At 37.2% G+C, this 26,370-nt stretch overlaps 1 protein-coding gene across 1 annotated transcript in view; it reads left to right on the top strand.

The window, feature by feature from the left end:
- DNAJC13 (DnaJ heat shock protein family (Hsp40) member C13) overlaps window positions 1-26,370 on the top strand; it is a 163,704-nt gene that overhangs the window by 105,884 nt on the left and 31,450 nt on the right. Inside the window, 14 exon segments of the mRNA XM_027546014.1 lie at window positions 498-652; window positions 1,322-1,367; window positions 3,251-3,405; window positions 4,911-5,112; window positions 8,094-8,209; window positions 9,551-9,629; window positions 11,551-11,686; window positions 14,031-14,215; window positions 14,635-14,709; window positions 16,030-16,149; window positions 18,935-19,114; window positions 24,434-24,554; window positions 24,557-24,600; window positions 25,596-25,709. Coding sequence (XP_027401815.1) covers window positions 498-652; window positions 1,322-1,367; window positions 3,251-3,405; window positions 4,911-5,112; window positions 8,094-8,209; window positions 9,551-9,629; window positions 11,551-11,686; window positions 14,031-14,215; window positions 14,635-14,709; window positions 16,030-16,149; window positions 18,935-19,114; window positions 24,434-24,554; window positions 24,557-24,600; window positions 25,596-25,709 — 1,728 coding nt within the window.

The raw sequence follows: 26,370 nt of genomic DNA, 5'->3' as shown, positions 1-26,370 counted from the left end.
CAAACAAAACAGCTTCAGGCATGGTTGGGCTTTTAATGAATAAGTCTTGATTACTTCTCTATTAATATTTTACTATCTCTGCATTAAATCTATAAAATATTTTTCAAATCTGCTTAGAAGCTGGTAGACAAACATACTGAGTCAATCTGATTTTTATTTTACTACTTACTGCTTGGCTTCCCTCTTAGCTCAGTTGGTAAATCATCTGCCTGCAATGCAGGAGACCCAGGTTCAAGTCCTGTGTTGGGAAGATCCCCTGGAGAAGGAAATGGCAACCCACTCCAGTATTCTTGCCTGGAGAATCCCATGGACAGAGGAGTCTGACAGGCTACAGTCCACAGATCTCAAGATCTGGTTTAGCGACTAAACCATCACCACCACTTTCTACTTAGGAGAAACTGTAACTTAAGCACATGAAATGCATAAAACCTAAGATGAATGATGATGTTGCAAGTTTTAATAGCCCAGTAACAAAACATTTTATTTCTTTTTTTTAGCTACTGTTGACCTTTGACCCTATCCTTGTTGAGAAGGTTGCTATTTTGTTATACCATATTATGCAAGATAACCCACAGTTACCTCGACTTTATCTAAGTGGAGTATTTTTCTTCATCATGATGTATACAGGTTCCAATGTGCTTCCTGTTGCTCGGTAAAATTTATTTGAAATTATTTGAATTGTACATGGACAGATTTATTGAATTTATGTTTTGTGAGCATACCATTGCCTTTATTATATTTTTCATTTTAAGAGGTGTTTATATATCTGAAAATTTGAAAATTAGAAGATTGGGGAAAAGTTTTTCAGAATCACACCATTTTACCACATCTAACATAAAAATTGTATCATCATCTAGTATTTTAATCATACAGATTTAATGTATTTATATTGTTTTACATTTTGCTTTTTTCTTAAAATTGAGTAATTTTTTTATTATATAATTATTATATGACCATCATTAAAAATTTTTTCTAATTCGTATAAATCTTGCCTTAAATAAAAATTCAGCAGTTTGAGAATATGGATTTACAAGTTTAAGAGCCTTTTTTTATGGCTTTTATTTATAAAAAAGATCTGGTCTTAGCAGGGTCCTACTGTATAGCACAGGGAACTATATTCAATATCCTGTGATAAACTGTAATAGAAAATAATATAAAAAAAAGAATATATGTGTATAACTGAGTCATTTCACCATACAGTAGAGACTGGCACAACACAGTAAATCAACTATACTTCAAAAAAAAACCCAGTCTTAGAAAATTAAGGTTATTAAATCTAAATCAGTTCCTGTACCTGATAAGTAGTTTTTTTTTCCCCTAGATTTTTGAAGTACACACATACCAAACAGGCCTTCAAGTCAGAAGAGGTAAGCCAGATTAATCCTCTGAATATGGGACTTAATAATGGGGAACCTGTCCTGGTACTAACGTTTCCTAAGGTGTATATGTTTATTGGCTTATAAGCACTTGAAGGCAGATATTCTTTTATTCAAATTTTGCTTTCCTTGTGGTACCTTGCACAAAGAAAGTCTAAGCTAATGTTTTCAAATAAATATTGCCTATTAGACTTAATATTTAAATTATAGATATGAGTATAACCTGGCATTTGCTATCTATGAGTATAATTTGTTCCCTTTGTGTAAAATTTAATTAGTAGTGGTAGTAAATAATTCATTATATGCCTGAGTCTCATATAGTCAGCTCAGATTCAGTAAGACTTTCACATTCTTTTTGTTCAGATCCCAGTGTGGGAGAAGTGCTAAGTTTTTATTTTGAGGCTACTTACTTTTTCAGGTGCTCTCAAGTATTCTTGCCATTTTACTTGGGGAGGAATAATAGGAATGTAAAAAATGAGACTTTATCCAGGTAGCTTTGACAAATGTAACTTTGACCTACATTTTGCAGAAATGTTTACTGCAAATAAATAACTGAATCTTGTTTGAAATTTTGTTAGACTTTTCATGAAACATTGATTTTCAGATTTTATTGAGAGTGGTATAAATCGAAACTGGACCTCTGTTTAAGAGACTAACCAAGGAGTGTTACATTACTTTGACAACAGACACAAGACCAAAACTGCATGTTTTATAGAGAAGCCAGTAAAACCCTAGAAAGTAATCTATCTACAATCTAATAATATTAAAGTGATGCCCATGGAAGTATGGTTTCCATAGCTCTATACAAATAGAAAATGAGAATAACAAGTTTCTTAAAAAGTTGGGTCTAATGCTACCACATTAATGCAACATAAAGCACTTTTGTCATTCTTTTTTTCCCCTTTTTTCTGTGCAGTTATGTATATGTAATCTTTTTTCAAATTTTATATTATAAAATCATTTCACCTAACTATTTTGAATAATTACAGCAAAACAGTATTTGTTTATAGCAGAACTCTAGATGTAGAACCAAATAATAGTATTCTAAAGGACAGAACAGCAGTTCTTCGCCTAAAAGTTTAACAGTGAATTTATGGCTTTTATTAGTAAAAAGCCTGAAAATATTCATCATCTAATTTGTCTGTGCACTAAGTAGTAAAATCATATGTGGGCTTTTTTCACTTCTTTGTCAGATCCTAGAGGAATAAAATGTCCTCAGTTTGCCTAGAAGGAAATAAGAAAAGTATTTATAGTCCTTAGGGGTTCCCCCCCAAGTTAGGTAAAGAATTGAGTTTTAAAATTTACCATGATTAAAAGTATGAACGTTACCCTGACTCCATTTGGCCAACCAGAGAATATGAAGTTCTTAATACCATTAATTATAATTACTTTTAATAGAAATTCTCCATCTAAGTTTTAGCCACACATCATGAGGATAGGCTTTAAGATCTTCATTTTTCTAGACTTATTTTTGAAAACAGAAGCAAGTGTAGGTTGGGAACTACTGCCAACAGTGTAACAGAATAATTGATGTAAATCTTTGCTGGGTTTTCCTTTTGTTGGTCACTACCATTACACATGGTCAGAGGCCAAATGCCCTAAATAATGTTGGCAGTACCTGACCCCTGAGGAGAATTAAGGCTGCTGCAGGGCTAGATACAAGTTCCATCTTGAAGCTCATTCCAAGGCAGTTCATACCAGGAACCTTACTCTTCTCATTTTGCCATTTTTTTCCATCAAATTTCCAAAGCATAAAAGCAGTATGTTCCAATTAGCTTCTTGAAATGTTCTCTAATCCCAATTCATTCAGTAGAAAACTGGAAGATAACTAAAGTTTTAAAGTGTTTCTAACTATGTTTTGTTTTGTTTTAAAGACAAAAGGACAGGATATTTTTCAGAGAAGTATACTTGGGCACATTCTACCAGAAGCAATGGTTTGTTACTTAGAAAATTACGAGCCTGAAAAGTTTTCTGAGATCTTTCTAGGAGAATTTGATACTCCAGAAGCAATCTGGAGCAGTGAAATGAGGTAAATAGCCAGTCGATTGTATTTTATACAGACTCTCAACCTTTTGCCTTCTGATTTGACTTCTGTGAAAAGATTTACTTTTAGTAGTTGCTTAATCTCAAGCTACAGTAGTCATTGGTGCCAAATCAAGTGACTTGTTCACAAGGCCCTCAGCTTTTTTCTTGTTCTAACGTGATGTGACAAAATTACTGTTACCTTAGTAGAGTTTTACATAAGGGTGTGGAGCCTATTGCCACTGGACTTTCAGGCAATGAATTAATGTATATGTAAGGGACATATGGGGCTTAAATTAAGACACTTCTTCTGAGTATTTGGAAATAGAACTGTGTCCCATTTAAAAACTATGCCCACAAAAGTAGATCGGACTAGAGATACCTAGAGTCATTTTAATTAATTTCATTTTAATTAAATTGAAATTTAATTTGATTTCAATGTGTGCTAGCGAGCACACATTGACCGTAATCTGGAAGTTGCCAGAGGAATGCCATAGTAAAGTCCATTTTCCATCAAGAAAAAGGAGAGGCCCAGAAGCAGATATCAGTATCCATACAGGCTGTGTCTGGTAAAGACTTGGCAGTTCATGATTCCAGTGTCAAGTTTGCCTCTCTGGACAACCCCTCAGTCTTCCTAGCTGGATGGCAGTTGATTTTCTGAGTCAGTTACCCACTCTTTTTTTGGCTGGCCCACACTCACAGTGCTACCTGCTGGTCATCATTTGGCTTCTCTAATAGTTTGACCTATAGGCTTGACATGTACTAGTCACCAATTTGAATATATTCTGTATGACTGTCATATTTTTCACTGGGAACAAATGTATAGCAATATGAATAAGTTTATTATTATTATTCTGTGTAATATTTTTCTTCTGAGATTGGTTGGTATGAGTCCCTCATCTAAAGGATGTAGCTTTGTGTATCCTGAGCCGATCCGGTTTCTGCTTAGCTGAGGGCCAGATCCTAGGTTGTGCTAATTTAACTAAAATAAAGCCCACAGAGTGAGCTTCTTTGGGGAGAGAACTGACTTGATTCCATGTCTGTGCCCTCATGCATGCAGATTCCATACCTTTTGACCGTCTAATGACTGAATTTTCAGTAAGAAGGGTTGGTATTCTCAGTCTTTTTCTCTTTGGTCTTCTCCATAGGTAGTACTACAAACAAATTTATATCCATAGAGTGTTTGTACACAATAAATTTAGAACACTCTGAGTAACATTCTTAAGCTCTCATTTTAGGTTAATAACTGAATTACTCTGAAGAAGATCCATGTAATTATCTTGCATGATTTCCTGTCGTAAACTTTTCTTTAAAATACAAAATAAAATAGGGACTTCCCTGTTGTTCCTGTGGTTAAGGCTCCATGCTCCGAATCCAGAGGGCCCAGTTTCAATCCCTGGTCAGGGAACTAGGTCTCACATGTCTCTATTAAGATCTGGTACAACCAAGTAAGTAAATATTTTTTAAAATAAATAATTCCATCATAATGCTTGGAGACTTTTCTAATTGTAGGCGGCTCATGATAGAGAAGATTGCTGCCCATCTTGCTGATTTCACACCTCGTCTTCAGAGTAACACAAGAGCACTTTATCAATATTGTCCCATCCCAGTTATCAACTACCCACAACTAGAAAATGAACTATTTTGTAATATTTATTATCTCAAACAACTTTGTGATACACTCCGGTTTCCAGATTGGCCAATTAAAGACCCGGTAAGTCAGCAGATTAATTTGTGCCTTCTTAAATCATAAAAATAACCTCTAATCGCTTCTGGGTATTTCTTCTTTCTAAGAAGGATAATAGATTTCTTAAATAGTTCTTTTTACTTAAGCACTCTGTAATTTGAGTGTATTTGGGTAAATCCTAAACTGAAAGACAGTTTTTTCAGGGAGCATAAAAGGACTTTACAATCTTGATCTTTTCTGACAAAAACAAACTCAATTTCATACATGTAACAAAATTTGTTGAAGTTTCATCGCTAAGTTGTGTCTGACTCTTTTCAACTCCATGGCGCCTTGCAGCGCACCAGGCTTCCCTCCCTTCACCCTCCTGGAGTTTGCTAAAACTCACATCCACTGAGTTGGTAATGCTATCCAACCATCTCATCCTCTGTTGCCCCCACTTCCTCATGCCCTGAGTTGTTCCCAGCATCGGGTCCTTTTTCATTGCATCAGCTGTTTGCCATCAGGTTATATTGGAGCTTCAGCTTCAGCATCAGTCCTTCCAATGGATATTTAAGGTTGATTTCCTTTAGGATTGACTGGCTTGATCTCCTTGCTCTCCAGAGGGCTCTCAAGAGTCTTCTCCAACACCACAATTCAGAAGCATCAGTTTTTTGGTGCTCAGCCTTCTTCATGGTCCAATTCTCACATTGTACATAACTGTTGGGAAAACCATATTTTTGACTGTCCGGACCTTTGTCAGCTAAGTTATGTCTCTGCTTTTAAATATGCTGTCTAGATGTGTCATAGCTTTCCTTCCAAGGAGCAAGCATCTTTTAATCTCATGCCTGTGGTCACTGTCCACAGTGATTTTGGAGCCCAGGAAAATAAAATCTGTCACTGCTTTTGCTCTTTCCCCTTCTTTTGCCATGAAGTGATGGGTCTGGATGCCATGGTCTTTGTTTTTTGAATGTTGAGTTTCAAGCTAGCTTTTTCACTCTCCCCTTTCACCCTCATCAGAAGGCTCTTTAGTTCCCTCTTTGCTTTCTGCCTTTAGAGTGGTATTATCCGCATATTTGAGGTTGTTGGTACTTCTCCCAGCAGTCTTGATTCTAGCTTGTGCTTCATCCAGCCTGGCATTTTGCATGATGTACACTGCATAGAAGTCAAGTAAGCAGGATGACAGTATACAGCCTTGACGTACTCCTTTGCCAATTTTAAACCAGTCTATTGTTTCATGTCCAGTTCTAACTGTTGCTTCTCTACCTGCGTACAGTTTTCTCAGGAGACAAGGTGGTCTGGTAGTCCCATTTCTTACGAATTTTCCACAGTTTCTTGTGATCCACATAGTTAGAGGCTTTAGTGTAGTCAGTGAAGCAGAAGTAGGTGTGTTTCTGGAACTCCCTTGGTTTCTCCATGATCGAACAAATTCCTCTGCCTTTCCTAAACCCAGTTTGTATATTTGGAAAGTCTCAGTTCACATACTGCCTGAAGCCTCACTTGAAGAATTTTGAGCATAACCTTATTAGCAGGTGAAAGGAGTGCAGTTGTATGGTAGTTTGAACATTCTTTGACATTGCCCTTCTTTGGGATTGGAATGAAAACTGACCTTTTTCCAGTCCTGTGGCCACGCTTAGTTTCCCAAGTTTGCTGACATATTGAATGCAGCACTTTAACAGCATCATCTTTTAGGATTTAAAATAGCTCAGCTGGAATTCCATCTCTTCCACTAGCTTCGTTTATAGTAGTGTTTCCTAAGGCCAACTTGACTTCATGCTCCAGGATGCCTGGCTCTAGGTGAGTGATCACACCATCATACTTATCTCGGTCATTAAGACCTTTTGTTGCATAGTTCTGTGTGTTCTTGCCACCTCTTCTTAATCTTCTCAATCTATTAAGAGATTATATAATTATATAATATACTAAGAGATTATGTAATTATATAATATAATTACATATTATAATAGCTTGGTGGGAGCTTGTCTTTATAAGAGATTGATTAAACTCACAGATGCTGAAGTTAGGCAGTCTGGGGTTGAGTTTGTTTGGTGATTAATAGCTCATCGGTCTAGGGTATGATTATCTGTTTGGGTATGTAAGGTTCCGGTTTCTAATCCTGGACAAGCTCTTTGTGGGTCACCTATTTATGGGCTTCTCTGATGGCTCAGACGGTAAAGCATCTGTCTACAATGCAGGAGACCCTGGTTCGATCCCTGGGTTGGGAAGATCTGCTGGAGAAGGAAATGGCAATCCACCCAGTACTATTGCCTGGAAAATCCCATGGACAGAGGAGCCTGGTAGGCTACAGTCCATGGGGTCGCAAAGAGTCGGACACGACTGAGCGACTTCACTTACTTACTAGGTGACTCAGAGGTAAAGAATCCGCCTGCAGTACAGGAGACATGGGTTTGATCCCTGGGTTGGGAAAATCCTTTAAAGAAGGAAATGGCAATCCTCTCCAGTATTCGTGCCTGGGAAATCTCGAGGACAGAGGAACCTGATGGGCTACAATCCATGGGGTTGTAGAAAGTTGGACATGACTTAGCAACTAAACAACAACAACATATTATTGAGCGTATTGCTTGGCTTCTCTAAATCTCAGGTATGATAATAGTGCTGTTACTACTAATAGCAGCTATTCCTGTGGTGGTTGGTAAGATTAACTGAGAGTTCACATAAAAAACATAGCATTAATTCCTGGGACACTCTTATTTTTGCCAGTTCATTACTAATTCCTACATTTTCCATACTTTCTTTAACAATTAAAAGGAGAGGCAAAAATTGGCAGAGAATTAAGATACCACTTTAAAAAAATAATAGCCCCATAACAAATACTTTGCTACTTAACATTTAACAATACTAGAAGGGAATTTTGGTTATTTGTATTTAGAAAGCTGTTCGTTGTTTAGCCTAAAATGTCAATTTAAGTAAATATAACACAGCAATTTCGTAACTTACAAATTATATTCTAAAATAGTTTTACTTTGCTGCTGCTGCTGCTGCTAAACATAAATTTTAATTCTGTCTTTAAGGTCAAGCTTCTAAAAGATACCCTTGATGCCTGGAAGAAGGAAGTAGAAAAGAAGCCACCTACAATGTCAATAGATGATGCTTATGAACTGCTTAATCTCCCTCAAGGACAGGGACCGTGAGTTATTTTCATTATCATCTTTCCCCTCTTCTTGTAATTTGTCTTATACCTGAGGAAGACATTTGATAGCAGTGTGTCTAGGATAGTAAATGACGTATAGGAAAGAATGCAGATTTATTAATTAATCAGTGAAGTTTTATAGTAGAATACATATGATAGAAAAAAAAAATTTTTAAGTGTAGGCTGAAAGTTAAAATTTTACCGACAAAGGTCCTGATAGTTGAAGCTATGGTTTTTCCAGTAGTCATGTATAGATGTGAGAGTTGGACCATAAAGAAAGCTGAGTGTCGAAAAATTGATGCTTTTGAACTGTGGTGTTGGAGAAGACTCTTGAGAGTCCCTTGGACAGCAAGGAGATCCAACCAGCCCATCCTAGAGGAAATCAGTCCTGAATATTCTTTTGAAGGACTGATGCTAAAGCTCCAATACTTTGGCCACCTGATACAAAGAACTGATTGATTAGAAAAGACCCCAATGTTGGGAAAGATTAAGGCAGGAGGAAAAGGGGACGACAGAGGATGAGATGGTTGGGTGGCATCATGGACTCAATGGGCATGAGTTTGCGCAAGCTCTGAGAGTTGGTGATGGACAGGGAAGCCTGGTGTGCTGCAGTCCATGGGAATGCAAAGAGTCAGACACGACTGAGTGACTGAACTGAACTGAAAGTTAAAATAACTTAGAATTATAGTTTGAAGTGACATTTTGAAAAGTTGGTTTAAAAATAATTCTTAGTTATTTGAACCCCAAATATGGTTTTGTAATTTGAAGTGAATATGGTAACCTTGTATAAGTAATTTTTTGTTTTTTAATGGTAAAGATAATACATAAGAATAATCTTTATCGATGACCCTACATATAGGGCAACAAACTACACAGATGTAAAGAACAGACTTTTGGACTCAGCAGAAGAAGAGGGTGGGATAATTTGAGAGAATAGCATTGAAACATATACATTACCATATGTAAAATAGATAACCAGTGAGAGTTTGATGCGTGAAGCAGGGCATCCAAAGCTGGTGCTCTGTGTAGACCTGGGGAGATAGGGTGAGGAGGAATTGTGAGGGAGTTTCAGGGTGGAGGGGACACATGTATACCAATAGCTGATTCATAACAGAAACCATCACAATATTGTAATTATCCTTCAATTAAAATAGATAAATTTAAAAGATATTTTTTAAAAAAGAATAACCTTACTTAGTCTTACTGGTTTAATTAGGTGCCTAATATATGATCATACACAATAAAAGTAAGGTTCTTAAAAATAATCATTTTAGATGATTGTGTAAACATTTTTCTTGCACGTTACTCAATTCATGAAACAGTTTTCCTATTTTGCAGGCATGATGAGAGCAAAATTAGAAAAGCTTACTTCAGACTTGCCCAGAAATATCATCCTGATAAGAATCCAGAAGGGAGGGTATGTACTGCCTTTGGAGTTAGGGCCTTGGGGTTGACTTGCTTTTGTTCTACTGCCATTTCAGGTAGAGAAAAGATATACTTATGCACCAGTGTCTGCCTCATAATATATGTCTAGTATATGTTAAATTAACTTCTGATCGACGTGCTGGTTTTTTGCATAAATGGTCATCTCTCATTTTATCAAAAGGATTGCTCTTTGACTAGTGTGTCTGTGCTCACTCATGTCTCACTCTTTGTGATCCCATGGACTATAGCCCACCAGGGTCCTCTGTCCATGGAATTTTACAGACAAGAATAAGTAATACTCTGCTGCTACTGCTACTGCTAAATCACTTCAGTCGTGTCTGACTCTGTGTGACCCCATAGACGGCAGCCCCCCAGGCTCCCCCGTCCCTGGGATTCTCCAGGCAAAGACACTGGAGTGGGTTGCCATTTCCTTCTCCAGCGCATGAAAGTGAAAAGTAAAAGTGAAATCGCTCAGTCGTATCCGACTCTTAGCGACCCCATGGACTGCAGCCTACCAGGCTCCTCCGTCCATGGGATTTTCCAGGCAAGAGTACTGGAGTGGGGTGCCATTGCCTTCTCCTAAGTAATACCCTAGCAGGTTGCCATTTCCTTCTCCAGTGGGTCTTCCTGACCTAGGGATCAAACCCACATTTCTTGGCTTCTCCTGCATTGGCAGGCGGGTTCTTTATCAGCTGAGCCACTGGGGAAGCACGACTAGTAACTTAAGGTTTTTCTTCTCTTTCCTTACCCATGTTTGTTTGAAAATTAATGAGCTGTCACATGAGTAATTGAAGACAGCCAAGAGAAGGGTGAACTTAATTCATCTGTTGGTGAACCATTGCCACTCAGATTGCTTTGCATAATTTATTTCTTTCTAATAACATCCAACTTCTTATGACTGTTAATGAAAAAACAGAAAATTTGGTTCAGAGTTAAAGTCATCTGCTGCCAGTATTCCCTGATCTTGTCTTTTGCAGCTTCCTACTAAAATGCCAGTGGACACTCATAAAATCACATAAGGACCACTAAAACCAGTGCTCATAGTCTGTTGCTAGAAACTTCAGGTAGTTTCCCCTGATTCAAGCCTAGCGTTTTTTATTAGAGATAGGCAGTATTCCTGAGAAGGAAGATAGCATTGGAAAAAACATCACTTTTATGTACTTAAGGTGGTTTTAATCAAAAAACCTGGGACGTTTTTTGAGAAATTTAAAGCAGTTCAGATTTCTAGGAAAGAAAACAATCAATATAGGAAGAAATTTTGAAATCAGTATTAAATTTCTAGACTTAAACTACCAGATACTAAGTACTCTGTAAAACGACGATAGTAATAACAGTATTCTGCTGGCACAAAGATCAACATATAGATCAGGGAACATTATAAAATAGTAATTAAGAGCATGGATGTAGGAGTCAGACATGAATGTGAGTCTTAGCTCTGTCAGCAATGGGCTTTGTGACCTTAGGCAAGTTATGTAACATCTTCTTAAAAATGAGGTTAATAAGGGTACCTACCTTATATAGTGTTTTGAGAATTACGTGAAATAATGTATGTAAAGCATTTAGCAGGGTGCCTGCCACAGTGCTCAAAAAATAGTACCTCTTATAACTATTTTTATAATAATTCAGAAACTATATCTGGTGTGTATGAATTTAATATAACATAGGGTATAAGCCAGTGAAGAAATAATTTTCAATAAATGGTATTGAGATCATTGAATACCTTTTTTGGGGAAAAAAAAAAGTTGTTTCATCTGAAAAGTATGCCACCTAAATTCCAGTTGGAATGAATTCCGTAATATAAAAAACAGAAAAAATAATAACTAAAGTTACTAGTAAAATACAAACTAGCTGTGTTCTAAGTTGTGATTTTAGATGTTCTGAATTAAAGGTTGATTGTCTTTGGTTACATACAGGATATGTTTGAAAAGGTAAATAAAGCCTATGAATTTTTATGTACCAAATCCGCAAAAATTATGGATGGACCAGATCCAGAGAATATAATTTTAATTCTGAAAACTCAGAGCATTCTCTTCAATCGTCATAAAGAAGGTAAGACATATGTTACGATTTTTCCTCCAGTTCATTCTACCATGTTCCTCGTTTCTGCCTCTTCTTTCTTTTGAGGGGGGAGGTTAATATTTTTTTTATTATTATATTTTTAAATTTATTTTTAATTGGAGCATAATTGCTTTACAATGTTGTGTTGGTTTCTGCTGTACAACACTGTGAATCAGCCATAAGTATACGTATGTCCCCTCCCTCTTGAACCTTCCTCCTACGTATTTCTAATTATGCAGAAGACTCTTGGAATTCCATTTTAAATACAGTAAAAGAGTAGTTTTCTGTAGTTAGACCCAAAATGTTTGTTTCATACCTTCCAATTCTTGCCTATGTTTTTAGTAGTTTACATTCTCAATAAGATTTCATTGTTCCTTCTTAAAGGACATTTCTGTTCTGTGGAGGTACTTGGTTAGTTTTGTCTTTAGCCATTTAATAATAAACATATTAAATGAGATCTAAAATGGACCTGGAAGTTAAGGATCACGTCTTTTGTAAGACTGCACCTATCCGTAAACCTCTAAAGGCTGAAAACATCTAGGGTGCCCTGTTTTTTAAAAAGCAACAGAGCTTCCTTGGTGGTCCAGTGGTTAAGAATCCGCCTTCCAATGCAAGGGACACTGGTCCGATCCTTTGTCTGGGAATGTTTCACATGCCTTGGAGCGACTGAGCCTGTGCACCACAGCTGCTGAGCCCGTGCTCTAGAGCCTGCAAGCTGCAGCTACTGAAGTCCTTGCACCTAGAGCCATGCTTCCGAACAGGAAAAGCCACCACAATGAGAAGCCGCACACTGCTTTTTGCAACTGGAGAAAGCCCGTGTGCAACAGAGAATACCCACCACAGCCAAAAAAATAAATAAATAAATCTTAAAAAAATAAAGGCAAGGGGGGACTTTTCAAATGATCATATATATCCCCTCACACTTCATTTTCTGTGGTAGCTGTCAAAATCCTCTGATCTTATGAAACACTTTGAAAATTTTATAAATGAAATAGGTGTGATTTTAGGGTACAGGTTATTGGGAATTTCCAGTGTTGTTTTCAGGGTGATTTGTGGTAGCTAAACAATAGCAGCCAGAAAGCTCAGAGCACATTGAAAATTTTTTAGACTTTGTTGGAGAAGTTGGATTTAGGTTCAGTATAACAGGTGTCCATTGGCTTGGAACTAAACTTGGCTTACACACTAAATGGGAAACCTATTTGCTCTGTAGGATGATGGGAGAAAAGAGAGAATAATGAGAGATGTGAAATAAATAGGAGTGTTGCTTAATTTAAGATAAGTAGGATTCCAGTTTTGGAGACGGCAATGGCAACCCACTCCAGTACTCTTGCCTGGACAATCCATGGAAGGAGGAGCCTGATAGGCTGCAGTCCATGGGGTCCCTGAGAGTTGGACACAACTGAGTGACTTCACTTTTGCTTTTCACTTGCATGCATTGGAGAAGGAAATGGCAACCCATTCCAGTGTTCTTGCCTGGAGAATCCCAGGGATGGGGGAGCCTGGTGGGCTGCCGTCTCTGGGGTCGCACAGAGTCGGACACTACTGAAGCGACCTAGCAGCAGCAGCAGTAGGATTCCAGTTTATTGGAGGGGACATCATGGGGATTGAGCAGCTTGGACATTAGAGCAGTGATTAAATTGATTCAGTTTTGCATATAAACTCAACAGAAAGCATTTGTAAAACATTTAGTTACATGACATCACTAAAGAGAATGAATCTAAAGAAGTCTTTTTCAAACCATTGGTTTGTTTTTTGGCTGATAACTATTTTAGCCACCATAGTGCAGCTGTAGCTCATTTTATGTATTATCAATATGAGAATTTTTTTTACGCAGTCTTCTACTTTTCACAAATGGAGTTTATACTCAGTAAGTTCTGGGGTAGGGGGTCCTCTGATAAAACTTAACATTAATTCATTCACTCTTTTTCTTATGTATGTATGTGTTAGGACTACCAGGACCAGTTCCAAGGGGCTTTTTTTTTTTTAAGCTATCTTAAAAATGCATTAATTTAAAGTAGATTATTGGTCATCTCAAAAGGTAAAAGTTATAAAGATCACATGGACCGTACAGAAAGTAGATACTCTGCGAAGGATCAAAACCACTATACACAAAGTTTAGTTTTAATCTACCAGGAAATACTCTTTTTCTAGTAGAAACATTTTAGAGAGGTCAACCAAACAAGTTTGCTAGTAGAAAAGATCCAAGGGATTTGTACTCAGTTTAATTTCTTTATATAAACTAGAATTAGGAAACATTTAAGATGTTGACTGTTTTAATCTTTTTTTTTTTTTGACAATGTAATTAAAAATTAACTTAAAACCATGATTATTTCAGATTTACAGCCTTATAAATATGCAGGATACCCCATGCTAATTAGGACTATAACAATGGAAACTTCAGATGACCTCCTTTTCTCAAAAGAATCACCATTGTTGCCTGCTGCTGCAGAGCTGGCTTTCCATACGGTTAACTGCTCAGCCCTCAATGCTGAAGAGCTTAGACGGGAGAATGGAATTGAGGTAATATGGAATGATCTTTGTCCTTGTCTTAAAGCTAGTTTAGGCAAACTGTCTCTTAGCAATAAAAAATTCACCAAGTACAAATACAGTTGATACAGTTTCTTTAATTTATTGCAACAGATAAGCATGTTCTTTATATTCTAATACCAAAATTAAAATAAATGGAGCCTTATTGCATAACATGAATTTGAGAATATTGGATTCAAAATTGGTGAACTTAATATTACTTGCAAAATAGTGTAGTAGGATGCTTTTAAAAAACTGCAGGGTTCTTTGTTTACTTATTTATTTAACAAATGTTAATTGAGCCAACACTTATTTGCCAAGTTTCTAATACTGGAAGGTTAATTAATGTTTTATTCCTAGCAGAAGAGGCTTTTCAAACTTCGAGAGTTAACGGCAGACTTCTTTCTCTGCAGGTGTTACAAGAGGCATTTAGTCGCTGTGTGGCTGTCTTGAATCGTTCTAGTAAACCAAGTGACATGTCAGTACAGGTAAGGCTGAAACACACTATTACGCTAGACTAGTAGTTCAGACGTTAGGTCTGTTTTAGAATCACTTTGAGGGCTCATTAAAACCTGGGTTGCTGAGGTCTGCCTCCCAGGTCCTCTGCCCAGAGTTTCTGATTCATAAAGTCTAGAGTAGGGGCCTGAGAATACGCTTTTCTAACAGAATTCCCAGATGATACTGATGCTGTTATTCTGTGTATCACACTTTAATAAGTACTGTGCTAAATCATATGTAATCTGTTGGTTTAATTTTGTTCCTTATAATAGAGAGTGATATAATGAATCCCATGTCCCCTTTACCCAGTTTCAAACATCTGTAATTTTTCCATTTTTGTTTCACTTATCTTCCATCCCCTTCCTTAATTCCTTCTTTACTTCCCACTCCCATACCTAGTGTTTTCATTTTCTTCTTTTCTGTTGAATTCTTTGGTAGAAGAACCATCAGGAACATTAAGATCACTGTAAAATGCATCTTTTTGACCTTTTGTATATGCCAGCAAAATTTAGAATATTAAACAATTCAGTATAGGCTTTTGAGTTTCATTTTTATTAATAAGTATAGTACATTATTAGAATTCAGGGCAAAAATACTTTAATCTAGAAGTTGGCAAATTTTTTTAATAAAGGGCTAGAGGGTGGTTATTTGAGACATTCAGGTTACGTGTAGTCTGTTGCATATTTTTTAAATTATTTATTTATTTTTGGTTGGACTGGGTCTTTGTTGCAGAGCACGGGCTTTCTCCTTGCGGAGAGTGGGGGCTTCTCTTTATCATGGTGCACAGGTTTTTAATTGCAGTGATTTCTCTCATTGCTGAGCACCAGTGCTAGGGTGCACGGGCTTTAGTAGTTGCTGCTGGAGGGCTCTAGAGCGCAGGCTTAGTAGTTGTGGCACATGGACTTTATTGCCCCATGGCATGTGGACTCTTTCTGGACCAGGGATCAAACCTGTGTTCCCTGCATTGGCAGATGGATTCTTGTCTGCTACCACCAGGGAAATCTTATTGCATGTTTTTATTTGTGACTTTTACAACTCTTTCCAAATGTAAAAGCTAAGGCTTCCTGGCCATACAAAAACAGATCATGGTTGACTTGGCCTATGGCTGTATAGTGGCCATGGTTTGCCAACCCTGCATCTATAGGGTATCTTAACCAGAAATACTGATAATTCAGTAGAAATATTCTGTTTAATTTTGGAGCGTCATATATATCATTAAACATTATTACGAATCTCTGCTGATTTGATTTCCACTGTCTTAAACATGAATGCACATGTGACCTTTTTTTACTCTGTTGTGTTATCTGCAGGTGTGTGGACACATAAGCAGATGCTATAGTGTGGCTGCTCAGTTTGAAGAATGCCGAGAGAAGATTACAGAAATGCCTGGCATCATCAGGGATCTCTGTCGGGTGCTCTACTTCGGCAAGGTAGACGTTACGTTTACTGCTTTCTGGATTCAATCAGCAATGAGTTTTCTCATCGAATAGCCAGTCCTCAATTTATAAATTAAGTTCTTTTCCTAAAATTATTTTCAAGTAAATGACATGGATCTCTAAAAACATTTTTCACTGAATCCTTGCCATAAATGATGACTTTGTTCCTGGGTTGGCCCACAAAGAATAAGACAAGAATGACATATTTAGATGGAAGTTGGTTTCCTCTGAACAGTTGAACAGAGGCAGGGAAGCAAGAGAGAAGACTAAACTAAATCAGTCTAATGAAAGTAAAGTGAAAGAAAGTGAAAGTGAAGTCGCTCAGTCGTGTCCAACTCTTTGCGACCCCGTGGACTGTAGCCTACCAGGCTCCTCTCTCCATGGGATTCTCCAGGCAAGAATAGTGGAGTGGGTTACCATTTCCTTTTCCAAGGCATCTTCCCAACCCAGTGATCGAACCCGAGTCTCCCACATTGTAGGCAGACACTTCAACCTCTGAGCCAAGAGTCAAGTCACCGCATGGTGAAAAGGTCATAGGGATCTGAGAGCTTGCTGTTTCTTCCCAGTCCAACACTGCTGAGGGAAGTTGACTATGGGTAATGTGATAAGTGACTGGAAAGGAAAGAGATTCTCTGGTGACTGAGCAGAGTGACAGTTGTGTTGGAATAGAATAGAACTAGGTTGCTGATCCTGGGCTAAGGTACCTAGAAATAAGGAATCTGATGAAAACATGTCCCCAACTATATTTACTTGACATACTTAGATGTGTCTAGTAAGAAAGAAATGCTGGTATAAAGAAGTCAATCTGTACACCTACACTAAAGGCTTCATTGATATACTTATGATCACTGGCACATGTATTGCTACTAATGCCTTATCACTGTTTTTAAAAATACAAGAAGTGAAACAAAACAGTATTCTCAAGTCTTTAACACTAATTGGCTTCAAAGATAGTAATTCTGGTACAAATCAAATCCACATTGAGGTATCACCTCACTTTGGTCAGAATGTCTATCAACAAAAAGTCTACAAATAATAAATGCTAGAGAGGATGTGGAGAAAGAGATCCCTTGTATACTGTTGTTGGGAATGTAAGTTGGTGTAGTACAGCCACTATGGAAAACAGCATGCTGCTGCTGCTGCTGCTAAGTCGCTTCAGTCATGTCCGACTGTGCGACCCCATAGACGGCAGCCCACCAGGCTCCCCCGTCCCTGGGATTCTCCAGGCAAGAACACTGGAGTGGGGTGCCATTTCCTTCTCCAATGCATGAAAGTGAAAAGTGAAAGTGAAGTCGCTCAGTTGTGTCCGACTCTTCGCGACCCCATGCACTGCAGCCCACCAGGATCCTCCATCCATGGGATTTTCCAGGCAAGAGTACTGGAGTGGGGTGCCATTGCCTTAGGTTCCCTAAAAAAACTAAAAATAGAGAAAGAATACTGAAGTGGGTAACCATTCCCTTCTCCATGGGATCTTCTTGACCCAGGGATCAAATCTGGGTTTCCTGCATTGCAGGCAGATTCTTGACTGCCTGAACCACCTGGGAAGCCCGAGAGCTACCATATGATGAAGCGATTCCACTCCTAGGTACATATCTGGAAAACTGAACACATTATTTGAAAAGATACATGCACCCAGTGTTCATAGCACTATTCATAATAGCCAAGGCATGAAAACAACCCAGGTGCTCATCAACAAATGGTTGGCTTAAGTTGATGTGTATACACACACACTGTATATACACACACAAATACACACACACAATGGGATGTTATTGAGCCATAAAAAAAGAATGAAATATTGCCATTTGCAGCAGTGTGAATGACCTAGAGAATATTATGCTTAATGTAACAAGTCAGACAAAGACAAGCACTGTGTGATATCACTTACATGTGGAATCTAAAAAACCATACAAATGAACATATATACAAAATAGAAACAGTCTCACAGACATAGAAAACAAACTTATGGTTACCAAAAAGAAAAGGAAGAGGGAGGCGAGGAAGGACAATGGGAGTGAATGAAAGGAAGAAAAATGGGATTAACAAATACAAACTGCTATATATAAAATGGGCTTCCCTGATAGCTCAGTTGGTAAAGAATCTGCCTACAGTGCAGGAGACCCTGGTTTGATTCCTAGGTCGGGAAGATCCTCTGGAGAAGGCTTAGGCTACCCACTCCAGTATTCTTGGGCCTCCCTTATGGCTCAGCTGGTAAAGAACTCACCTACAATGTAAGAGACTTGGGTTCTATCCCTGGGTTAGGAAGATCCCCTGGAGAAGGGAAACGCTACCTACTCCAGTGTTCTGGCCTGGAGAATTCCATGGACTGTATAGTCCATGGGGTCGCAAAGAGTCAGACATGACTGAGTGACTTTCACTTTCATTCATAAAATAGGAAGGATTTGTTATCCAATTGTATAACACAAAGACTTATACCCAATATCTTGTATTAACCTATCATGGAATATGATCTCCAAAAAAAATGAATCTCTGTGTTGTATACCTGAAACTAACACAATATTGTAAACAACCATGCTTCAGTTTTCAAATTAATTTTTTAAAATAGTAATTCTGTGTCTTGTCACATGGTTACTTTAATTTTAGGCTTTAAATGATACAGGCCTCAGATATAAATCAGAATAGAAAATGTAAGAGGAGGTAAACACACATACAATAAGATAGTTAAGTAACTTCTCCTACATTCACAGTCTGTTTCTCTTGGGAGCTTTTTTAAAAAATCCATTATTATTTTTTTTAATTCCATTATTTTTATTCTCAGGGTATTCCGAGAGTGGCTGCCCTTGGGGTAGAATGTGTTAGCTCTTTTGCTGTGGATTTCTGGCTACAGACACACCTATTACAAGCTGGAATTTTGTGGCATCTGCTTGGTTATCTCTTTAATTATGACTACACCCTGGAAGAGAGTGGTATTCAGAAAAGTGAAGAAACAAACCAGCAGGTAATGTGAACATTACTTTAACACTGAATTTGAGCCCAAACTGTAGATTACTGCAAAAGCAAAGCCCTAGCTATCCAGAGCCCTCAAGGCATAAACCATTTTTCAAGATTATTAAGCTTATTGTTCTTTAAGCCCCAAATCTGTTTATCGTAACCACTTATCCCAGAAGTTTTCAAGACCATGGAATTTGCAATAGCATATACTGGGCATAACTTAATCTTTTCTTGATTACTCAGAATCACCTTTATGATTGCAGAATTATGGTTGTATATCACAGGGAAGTGATAACAGTGCTGTTGAAGCTTGTTTGCCTAAACACTTGAGAACTTACCTGATTGTTTTTTACAGATTTTTTTTTTTATCTTACAGGTATTTTTTCCATCACTCCTTTCTTATTCATTATTCATATTGTGAATATGTGCCTCTAGTGATCAGATCTACTTAATCATCTCTTGTTCCCCATCCTATCCCCCAGGGTGCTGCTTCCAGTTATCAGCAAGTTACTATATTGGATACAAATGACTACATAGATCCTGATTGTCTTTCATATAAATAGAAGAATAAGCTGTAATGCATGAACTTTTTTTAATCATTTTTTTATTTTAAATTCTTTATTTTTTAATTGAAGGATAATTGCTTTACAGAATTTTGTTATTTTCTGTCAAACATCAGCATGAATCAGCCATAGGTATACATATGCCCCCTCCCTCTTGAACCTCTCTCCCATGTCCCTCCCCACCCTACCCCCTAGGTTGGTATAGAGCTCTTGTTTGAGTTGCCTGAGACATACAGCAAATTCCCATTAGCTATCTATTTTACATATGGTAATGTAAGTTTCCATGTTATTCTCTCCATACATCTCACCCTCTCCTGCCCTCTTTCTGTGTCTGTAAGTCTGTTCTTTATGTCTGTTTCTTCACTACTGCCCTGCAAATAAATTCTTTGGTACAATCTTTTAAAATTCCTTATATTTGCATTAGTATATGGTATTTATCTTTTTCTTTCTGACTTACTTCACTCTGTATAATAGGCTATAGGTTCATCCACCACATTAGAACTGACTCAAATGTGTTCCTTTTTATGGCTGAGTAATATTCCATTGTGTATATGTACATAACTTCTTTATCCATTTATCTGTCAATGGACATCTAGGTTGCTTCCATGCTCTAGCTATTGTAAATAGTGCTGCGGTGAACATGGGGGTACATGTGTCTTTTGCAGTTTTGGTTTCCTCAGGGTATATGCCTAGGAGTGGGATTGCTGAGTCATATGGTGGTTTTATTCCTGGTTTTTTAAGGAATCTCCATACCGTCTTCCATAGTGGCTGTATCAATTTACATTCCTTCAACAGCACAAGAGCATTCCCTTTTCTCTACACCTTCTCTAGCTGATGATGGCCTTTCTGACCAATGTGAGGTGATATCTCATTGTAGTTTTGATTTGCACTTCTCTAATGATGAGCAGTGTTGAGCATCTTTTCATGTATTTGTTAGCCATCTGTATGTCTTCTTTGGAGAAATTTCTGTTTAGGTCTTTTCTCCTGCATTTTGATTGGGTTGTTTTTTTTTCGGCCTTGAGTTATATGAGCTGCTTCTATATTTTGGAAATTAATCCTTTGTCCATTGTTTAATTTGCTGTTGTTTTCTCCCATTCTGAGGGTTGTCTTTTCACCTTATTTATAGTTTCCTTTGCTGTGCAAAAGCTTTTAAGTTTAATCAGGTCCCACTTGTTTATTTTTGTTTTTGTTTCTCTAAGACAGGGCTTACAGAGGATTTTGCTTTGATTTGTATCATCGAGTGTTGTGGCTGTGTTTTCCTCTAAGAGTTTTATAGTTTCTGGTCTTATATTTAGGTCTTTAATCCATTTGAGTTTATCTTTGTGTACGGTATTAGGAAAGTGTTCTAATTTCATTTTTTTACATGCAGCTGTCCAGTTTTCCCAGAACCAATTATTGAAGAGGCTATCTTTCCCCTGTGTATATTCTTGACTCCTTTGTCAAAAATAAGGTACCCATATGTATGTGGGTTTATTTCTGGGCTTTCTATCTTGTTCCATTGGTCTATATTTCTGTTTTTGTGCCAGTATCATACTTTTTTGATGACTCTGGCTTTGTAGAATAGTCTGAAGTCAGGAAGGTTGATTCCTTCAGCTCCGTTCTTCTTTCTCAAGACTGCTTTGGCTGTTCGGGGTCTTTTGCATTTCCATATGAATTGTGAGATCTTTTTTGTTCTAGTTCTATGAAAAATGCCATTGGTAATTTGATAGGGATCACATTGAATCTGTAGATTGTGTTTGGTAGTATAGTCATTTTCACAATGTTGATTCCTCCACCCTAGTAACATAGAATATCTCTCCATCTGTTTATGTCATCTTTGATTTCTTTCATCAGTGTCTTATAGTTTTCTGTATGCAGTTTTTTTTGTCTCCTTAGCTAGTTGTATTCCTAAATATTTTGTTCTTTCAGTTGCAATCATGAATGGGGTTGATTCCTTAATTTCTCTTTCTGATTTTTCATTGTTAGTATATAGGAATGCAAGTGATTTCTGTGTATTGATTTTCTGTCCTGTGACTTTGCTAAATTCACTGATTAGCTCTAGTAATTTTCTGATAGTATCTTTAAGGTTTTCTGTGTACAGTATCATGTCATCTGCAAACAGTGAGAGCTTTGCTTTTCTTTTCCAATCTGGATTCCTTTTATTTCTTTTTCTTCTCTGATTTCTGTAGCTAGGACTTCCAAAGCTATGTTGAATCCTAGGGGTGAGAGTGGACACCCCTGTCTTATTCCTCATCTTAGGGGAAATGGTTGCAGTTTTTCACCATTGCGAATAATATTCGTTGTGGGCTTATCATATATGGCCTTTACTATGTTGAGGTAGGTTCCTTTTGTGCCCATTTTTTGAAGAGTTTCAATCATAAAAGCGTGCTGAATTTTGTCAAAGGCTTTTTCCACATCTTGAAATTATCATATTTTTATCTTTCAATTGGTTTATATGGTGTATCACATTGATTGATTTGCCTATATTGAAGATTCCTTCCATCCCTGGAATAAACTCAACTTTATCATGGTGTGTTAGCTTTTTAATGTGTTGTTGAAATCTGTTTGCTAGAATTTTGTTGAGGATTTTAACATCTATGTTTATCAGTGATATTGGCCTGTAGCTTTCTTTTTTGTGTGTGGTCTTTGTCTGGTTTTGTTATCAGGGTGTTGGTGGCCTCATAGTATGGGTTTGGAAGTGTTTCTTTCTCTGCAACTTTTTGAAGAACTTTTAGAAGGATAGGCATTAGCTCTTCTCTAAATGTTTGATAGAATTCATTTGTGAAGCCATCTGATCCTGGGCTTTTGTTTTTTGGGAGATTATTGATCACAGTTTTTATTTCAGTGCTTGTAATTGGGTTTTTCATAATTTCTATTTCTTCCTGGTTCAGTCTTGGAAGATTGAACTTTTCTAAGAATCTGTCCATTTCTTGCAGTTTATCCATTTTATTGCCATATAGTTGTTCATAATAGTCTTATAATCCTTTATATGTCTGCACTGTCTGTTGTAACCTCTCCTTTTTCATTTCTAATTTTGTTGATTTGACTCTTCTCTTTTTTTCTTGAGTCTGGCTAAAGGTTTGTCAATTTTGTTTATCTTCTCAAAGAACCATCTTTTAGTTTTATTAATCTTTAGTATTGTTTCTTTCATTTCTTTTTCATTTATTTCTGCTCTGATCTTTATGATTTCTTTCCTTCTGCTAATTTTGGGTTTTTTTTAATTCTTTTTCCAGTTGTTTTAGGTGTAAAGTTAGGTTGTCTGATTTTTCTCTTGTTCCTTGAGGTAGGATTTTATTGCTATAAACATCCCTCTTAGAGCTGCTTTTGCTGCATCCCATAGATTTTGAGTTGTGTTTTCCTTGTCATTTGTTTTTAGGAATTTTTTTATTTGCCTTTTGATTTCTTCAGTAACCAGTTTGTTACTTAGAAATGTACTGTTTAATCTCCATATGTTTGTGTTTTTTACATTTTTTTTCTTATAATTGATGTCTCGTCTCATAGCATTGTGGTCAGAGAAGATGCTTGACACAATGTCAATTTTCTTAAATTTACTGAGGTTAGATTTATGACCCAAGATGTGGTGTATCCTGGAGAATGGAATGTTCCATGTGCACTTGAGAAGATGTATTCTTCTGTATTTGGATGGAGTGTCCTGAAGATATCAATGAGATCCATCTTGTCTAATGTGTCATTTAAGACTTGTATTTCCTTATTCATTTTCTGTTTTCATGATCTGTCCACTGGTGTAAGTGGGGTGTTAAAGTCGCCTCCTATTATTGTGTTACTGTCAATTTCTCCTTTTATGTCTGTTAGTGTTTGTTTTATGTGCTGAGGTGCTCCTGTGTTGGTTGTATAGATGTTTGCAGTTGTTATGTCTTCCTCTTGTACTGATTGCTTGATCATTAGGTAGTGTTCTTCCTTATCTCTTGTAATATTCTTTATTTTAAGGTCTACTTAGTCTAATATGAGGATTGCTACTCCAGCTTTCTTTTGGTTTACATTGGCATGGAATATATTTTTCCACCCTCTCAGTTTCAGTCATTATATGTATCTTTAGATCTGAAGTGGATTTCTTCTAGACAGCATATATATGGGTCTTGTTTTTGTATCCATTCAGCTGTCTGTGTCTTTTGGTTGCAGCATTTAATGCATTTATTTTTAAGGTAATTATTGATATATATGATCTTATAGCCATTTTCTTGGAGAAGGCAATGGCACCCCACTCCAGTACTCTTGCCTGGAAAATCCCACAGACAGAGGAGCCTGGTAGGCTGCAGTCCAATGGGTCGCTAAGAGTTGGACACAATTGAGTGACTTCCCTTTCACTTTTCACTTCATGCATTGGAGAAGGAAATGGCAACCCATTCCAGTGTTCTTGCCTGGAGAATCCCAGGGACGGCAGAGCCTGGTGGGCTGCCGTCTATGGGGTCACACAGAGTCGGACACGACTGAAGCGACTTAGCAGCAGCAGCCATTTTCTTAATTGTTTGGGTTTTTTGTTTGTTTGTTTGTTTGTTTGTTTTAGATCTTTTTCTTCTTTTGTATTTCCTAACTATATAAGTCCCTTTAACATTTGTTTTCAAGCTGGTTTGGTGGTACTGAATTCTCTTGACTTTTACTTTTCATAAACTCTTGACATTAGTATTGGGGACTTCAGTACCTTTTTTGTTTCTTTTTCTTTGCTTTCTCTTCCTTAATATGTTCCATGCTGTTTTGATTCCATAAATGTACTATTGCCTGGTAAGAGATCTATTTTAATAAATGTGTTAATTTTTTTGCAACAGGAAGTAGCCAACAGCCTTGCCAAACTGAGTGTCCGAGCTCTAAGTCGCCTTGGAGGTTATCTGCCTGAAGAACAAACAACACCAGAAAATCCAACCATAAGGAAAAGTTTAGCTGGCATGCTGACCCCTATGTTGCTAGAAAACTTGCTGTGATTAGTGCTACTGAGGTATGTGCTTCAGAGCTAGCCTGGGTTTTGATAAATATTGCAAGATCCTTTACATAATAGAGGAATATAACAATGTCGATTGCTCTCAGAAACCTAAAAATTGAAAATGCTCACAAGCTTGTTCTCTCAACTGAGAAATTTGGTTATTGTGTCTTGGTGCTGAGGATAGCAGCTCTATACGTCTGGGGTTAATAACTCCCTTTTTTCCTCAAGCACAAAGCTCAGAAAATGTAAAGTGTAAAAACTTCTAATTAAAACATTTTGGGAATTCCCTGATGGTCCAGTTGTTAGGATTTGGATTCAAGTCAAGAGCCTGGATTCAGTCCCTGGTTGAAGAAATAAAATCCTGCAAGCCGTGAGACACGCACCCCCACTCTCTGTCCCCACAAAAAAACATTTAAAGGAGAGTTAAGTGTGTATGTGTACACTTAAATTGAGTAGAGCGACACAAAGGGAAAACACTCTAGATGGCTAAGCAAGCATAAGCTTATGTCTGCAGAACTACTTAATGCAGCCTTGAATCAGGGTTTGGCTGAGAAAACTGGAACTGAATCTCTGCCCATAAATTCTACTTCCCTTTTTGGGAGTATGCTTCATAAAGACTTAGATTTTGTTTTCAAATAAAAAGTCATGTGGTATTCTTTTTAAGCTTATATTTACTGTTTATATTTACTTTAATAAAATATCGTGTGTGATTTTCACCAAAGCAAAGCAAATGTTAAGAATGAGATGTAAAAACAGACTCAAATTTGAATTGCAGTTTCACCACTTAAAAGTGAGACCTGGAACAAATAATTTGATCTTTCTCAGAGAAGTCTTGATTTTTCTCAGCTGCAGTATGGTAAACATTATATTTTCAAACTTGTTAAAATTATTCAAGCCCATTGTACTTAAGGTTCCTGTTACAGAGCTTGGTGAGTCATAGACAGTTTAAATGAATGATAACTTCAATATTTTTCCTAAATATTATAAAACAGTAATATTCTGTCTTCTAGATTTTGAAGATGCTTAACAGTAACACAGAGAGCCCCTATTTGATATGGAACAATTCTACAAGAGCAGAACTACTTGAATTTCTTGAATCTCAACAGGAAAGCATGATTAAAAAAGTAAGTTAATAATTTCTTGCATCCTCCCACCTTCCAGTGGAGAAGGTAGTAAGTCATGAAAAAATCAAGACAGAGAGTAGAATGGGAGATAAGGAGTTGGCCTGAATAATACATAACTAGACGGTTGAATCTTGATGGTTTAGAAGACATTTATGTTTGTGAGTTTGGACTTCATTAAGGAGTAACCATCACTAAGTGTCCTGGATTGTGCAAAATTTGGGTTACCACTCATTTCATGATAGTCACTCAGAGCTCTTCATTGATAGAAGTTTTGAGAATTGCAGAGCTAGGAAGAACCAGTCTCAGATTTCTACATATCATCTGTTTTTTTACCAGAAGAGAGAGAATATCATTCTTTCTTCGTTTAGCCCTTTACAGTTTATTCCTGCTTCCCTCCTAGCTCAGTTGGTAAAGAATCTGCCTGCAGTACAGGAGACCCAGGTTTGAGTCCTGTGTCGGGAAGATCCCCTGGAGAGGGAAATGGTGATCCACTCCAGTATTCTTGCCTGGAGAATCCCATGGACAGAGGAGCATTCACTTTTCTTTGCAATTTATTATACACTTTTATATATTATTTCAGTCCAACCTAAATTTTATGTAATTTCAATCTTCTTGGGGCTATTTTTTTCCCAGTTCCTTACCTGTTTTCCTATCTTTTTCT

The sequence above is a fragment of the Bos indicus x Bos taurus genome, chromosome 1, assembly GCF_003369695.1.
Source record: "Bos indicus x Bos taurus breed Angus x Brahman F1 hybrid chromosome 1, Bos_hybrid_MaternalHap_v2.0, whole genome shotgun sequence".
Taxonomy (NCBI): Eukaryota; Metazoa; Chordata; class Mammalia; order Artiodactyla; family Bovidae; genus Bos; species Bos indicus x Bos taurus.
Note: the sequence above shows the minus strand (reverse complement) of the source record. Positions and strands in the feature narration are given on the sequence as shown.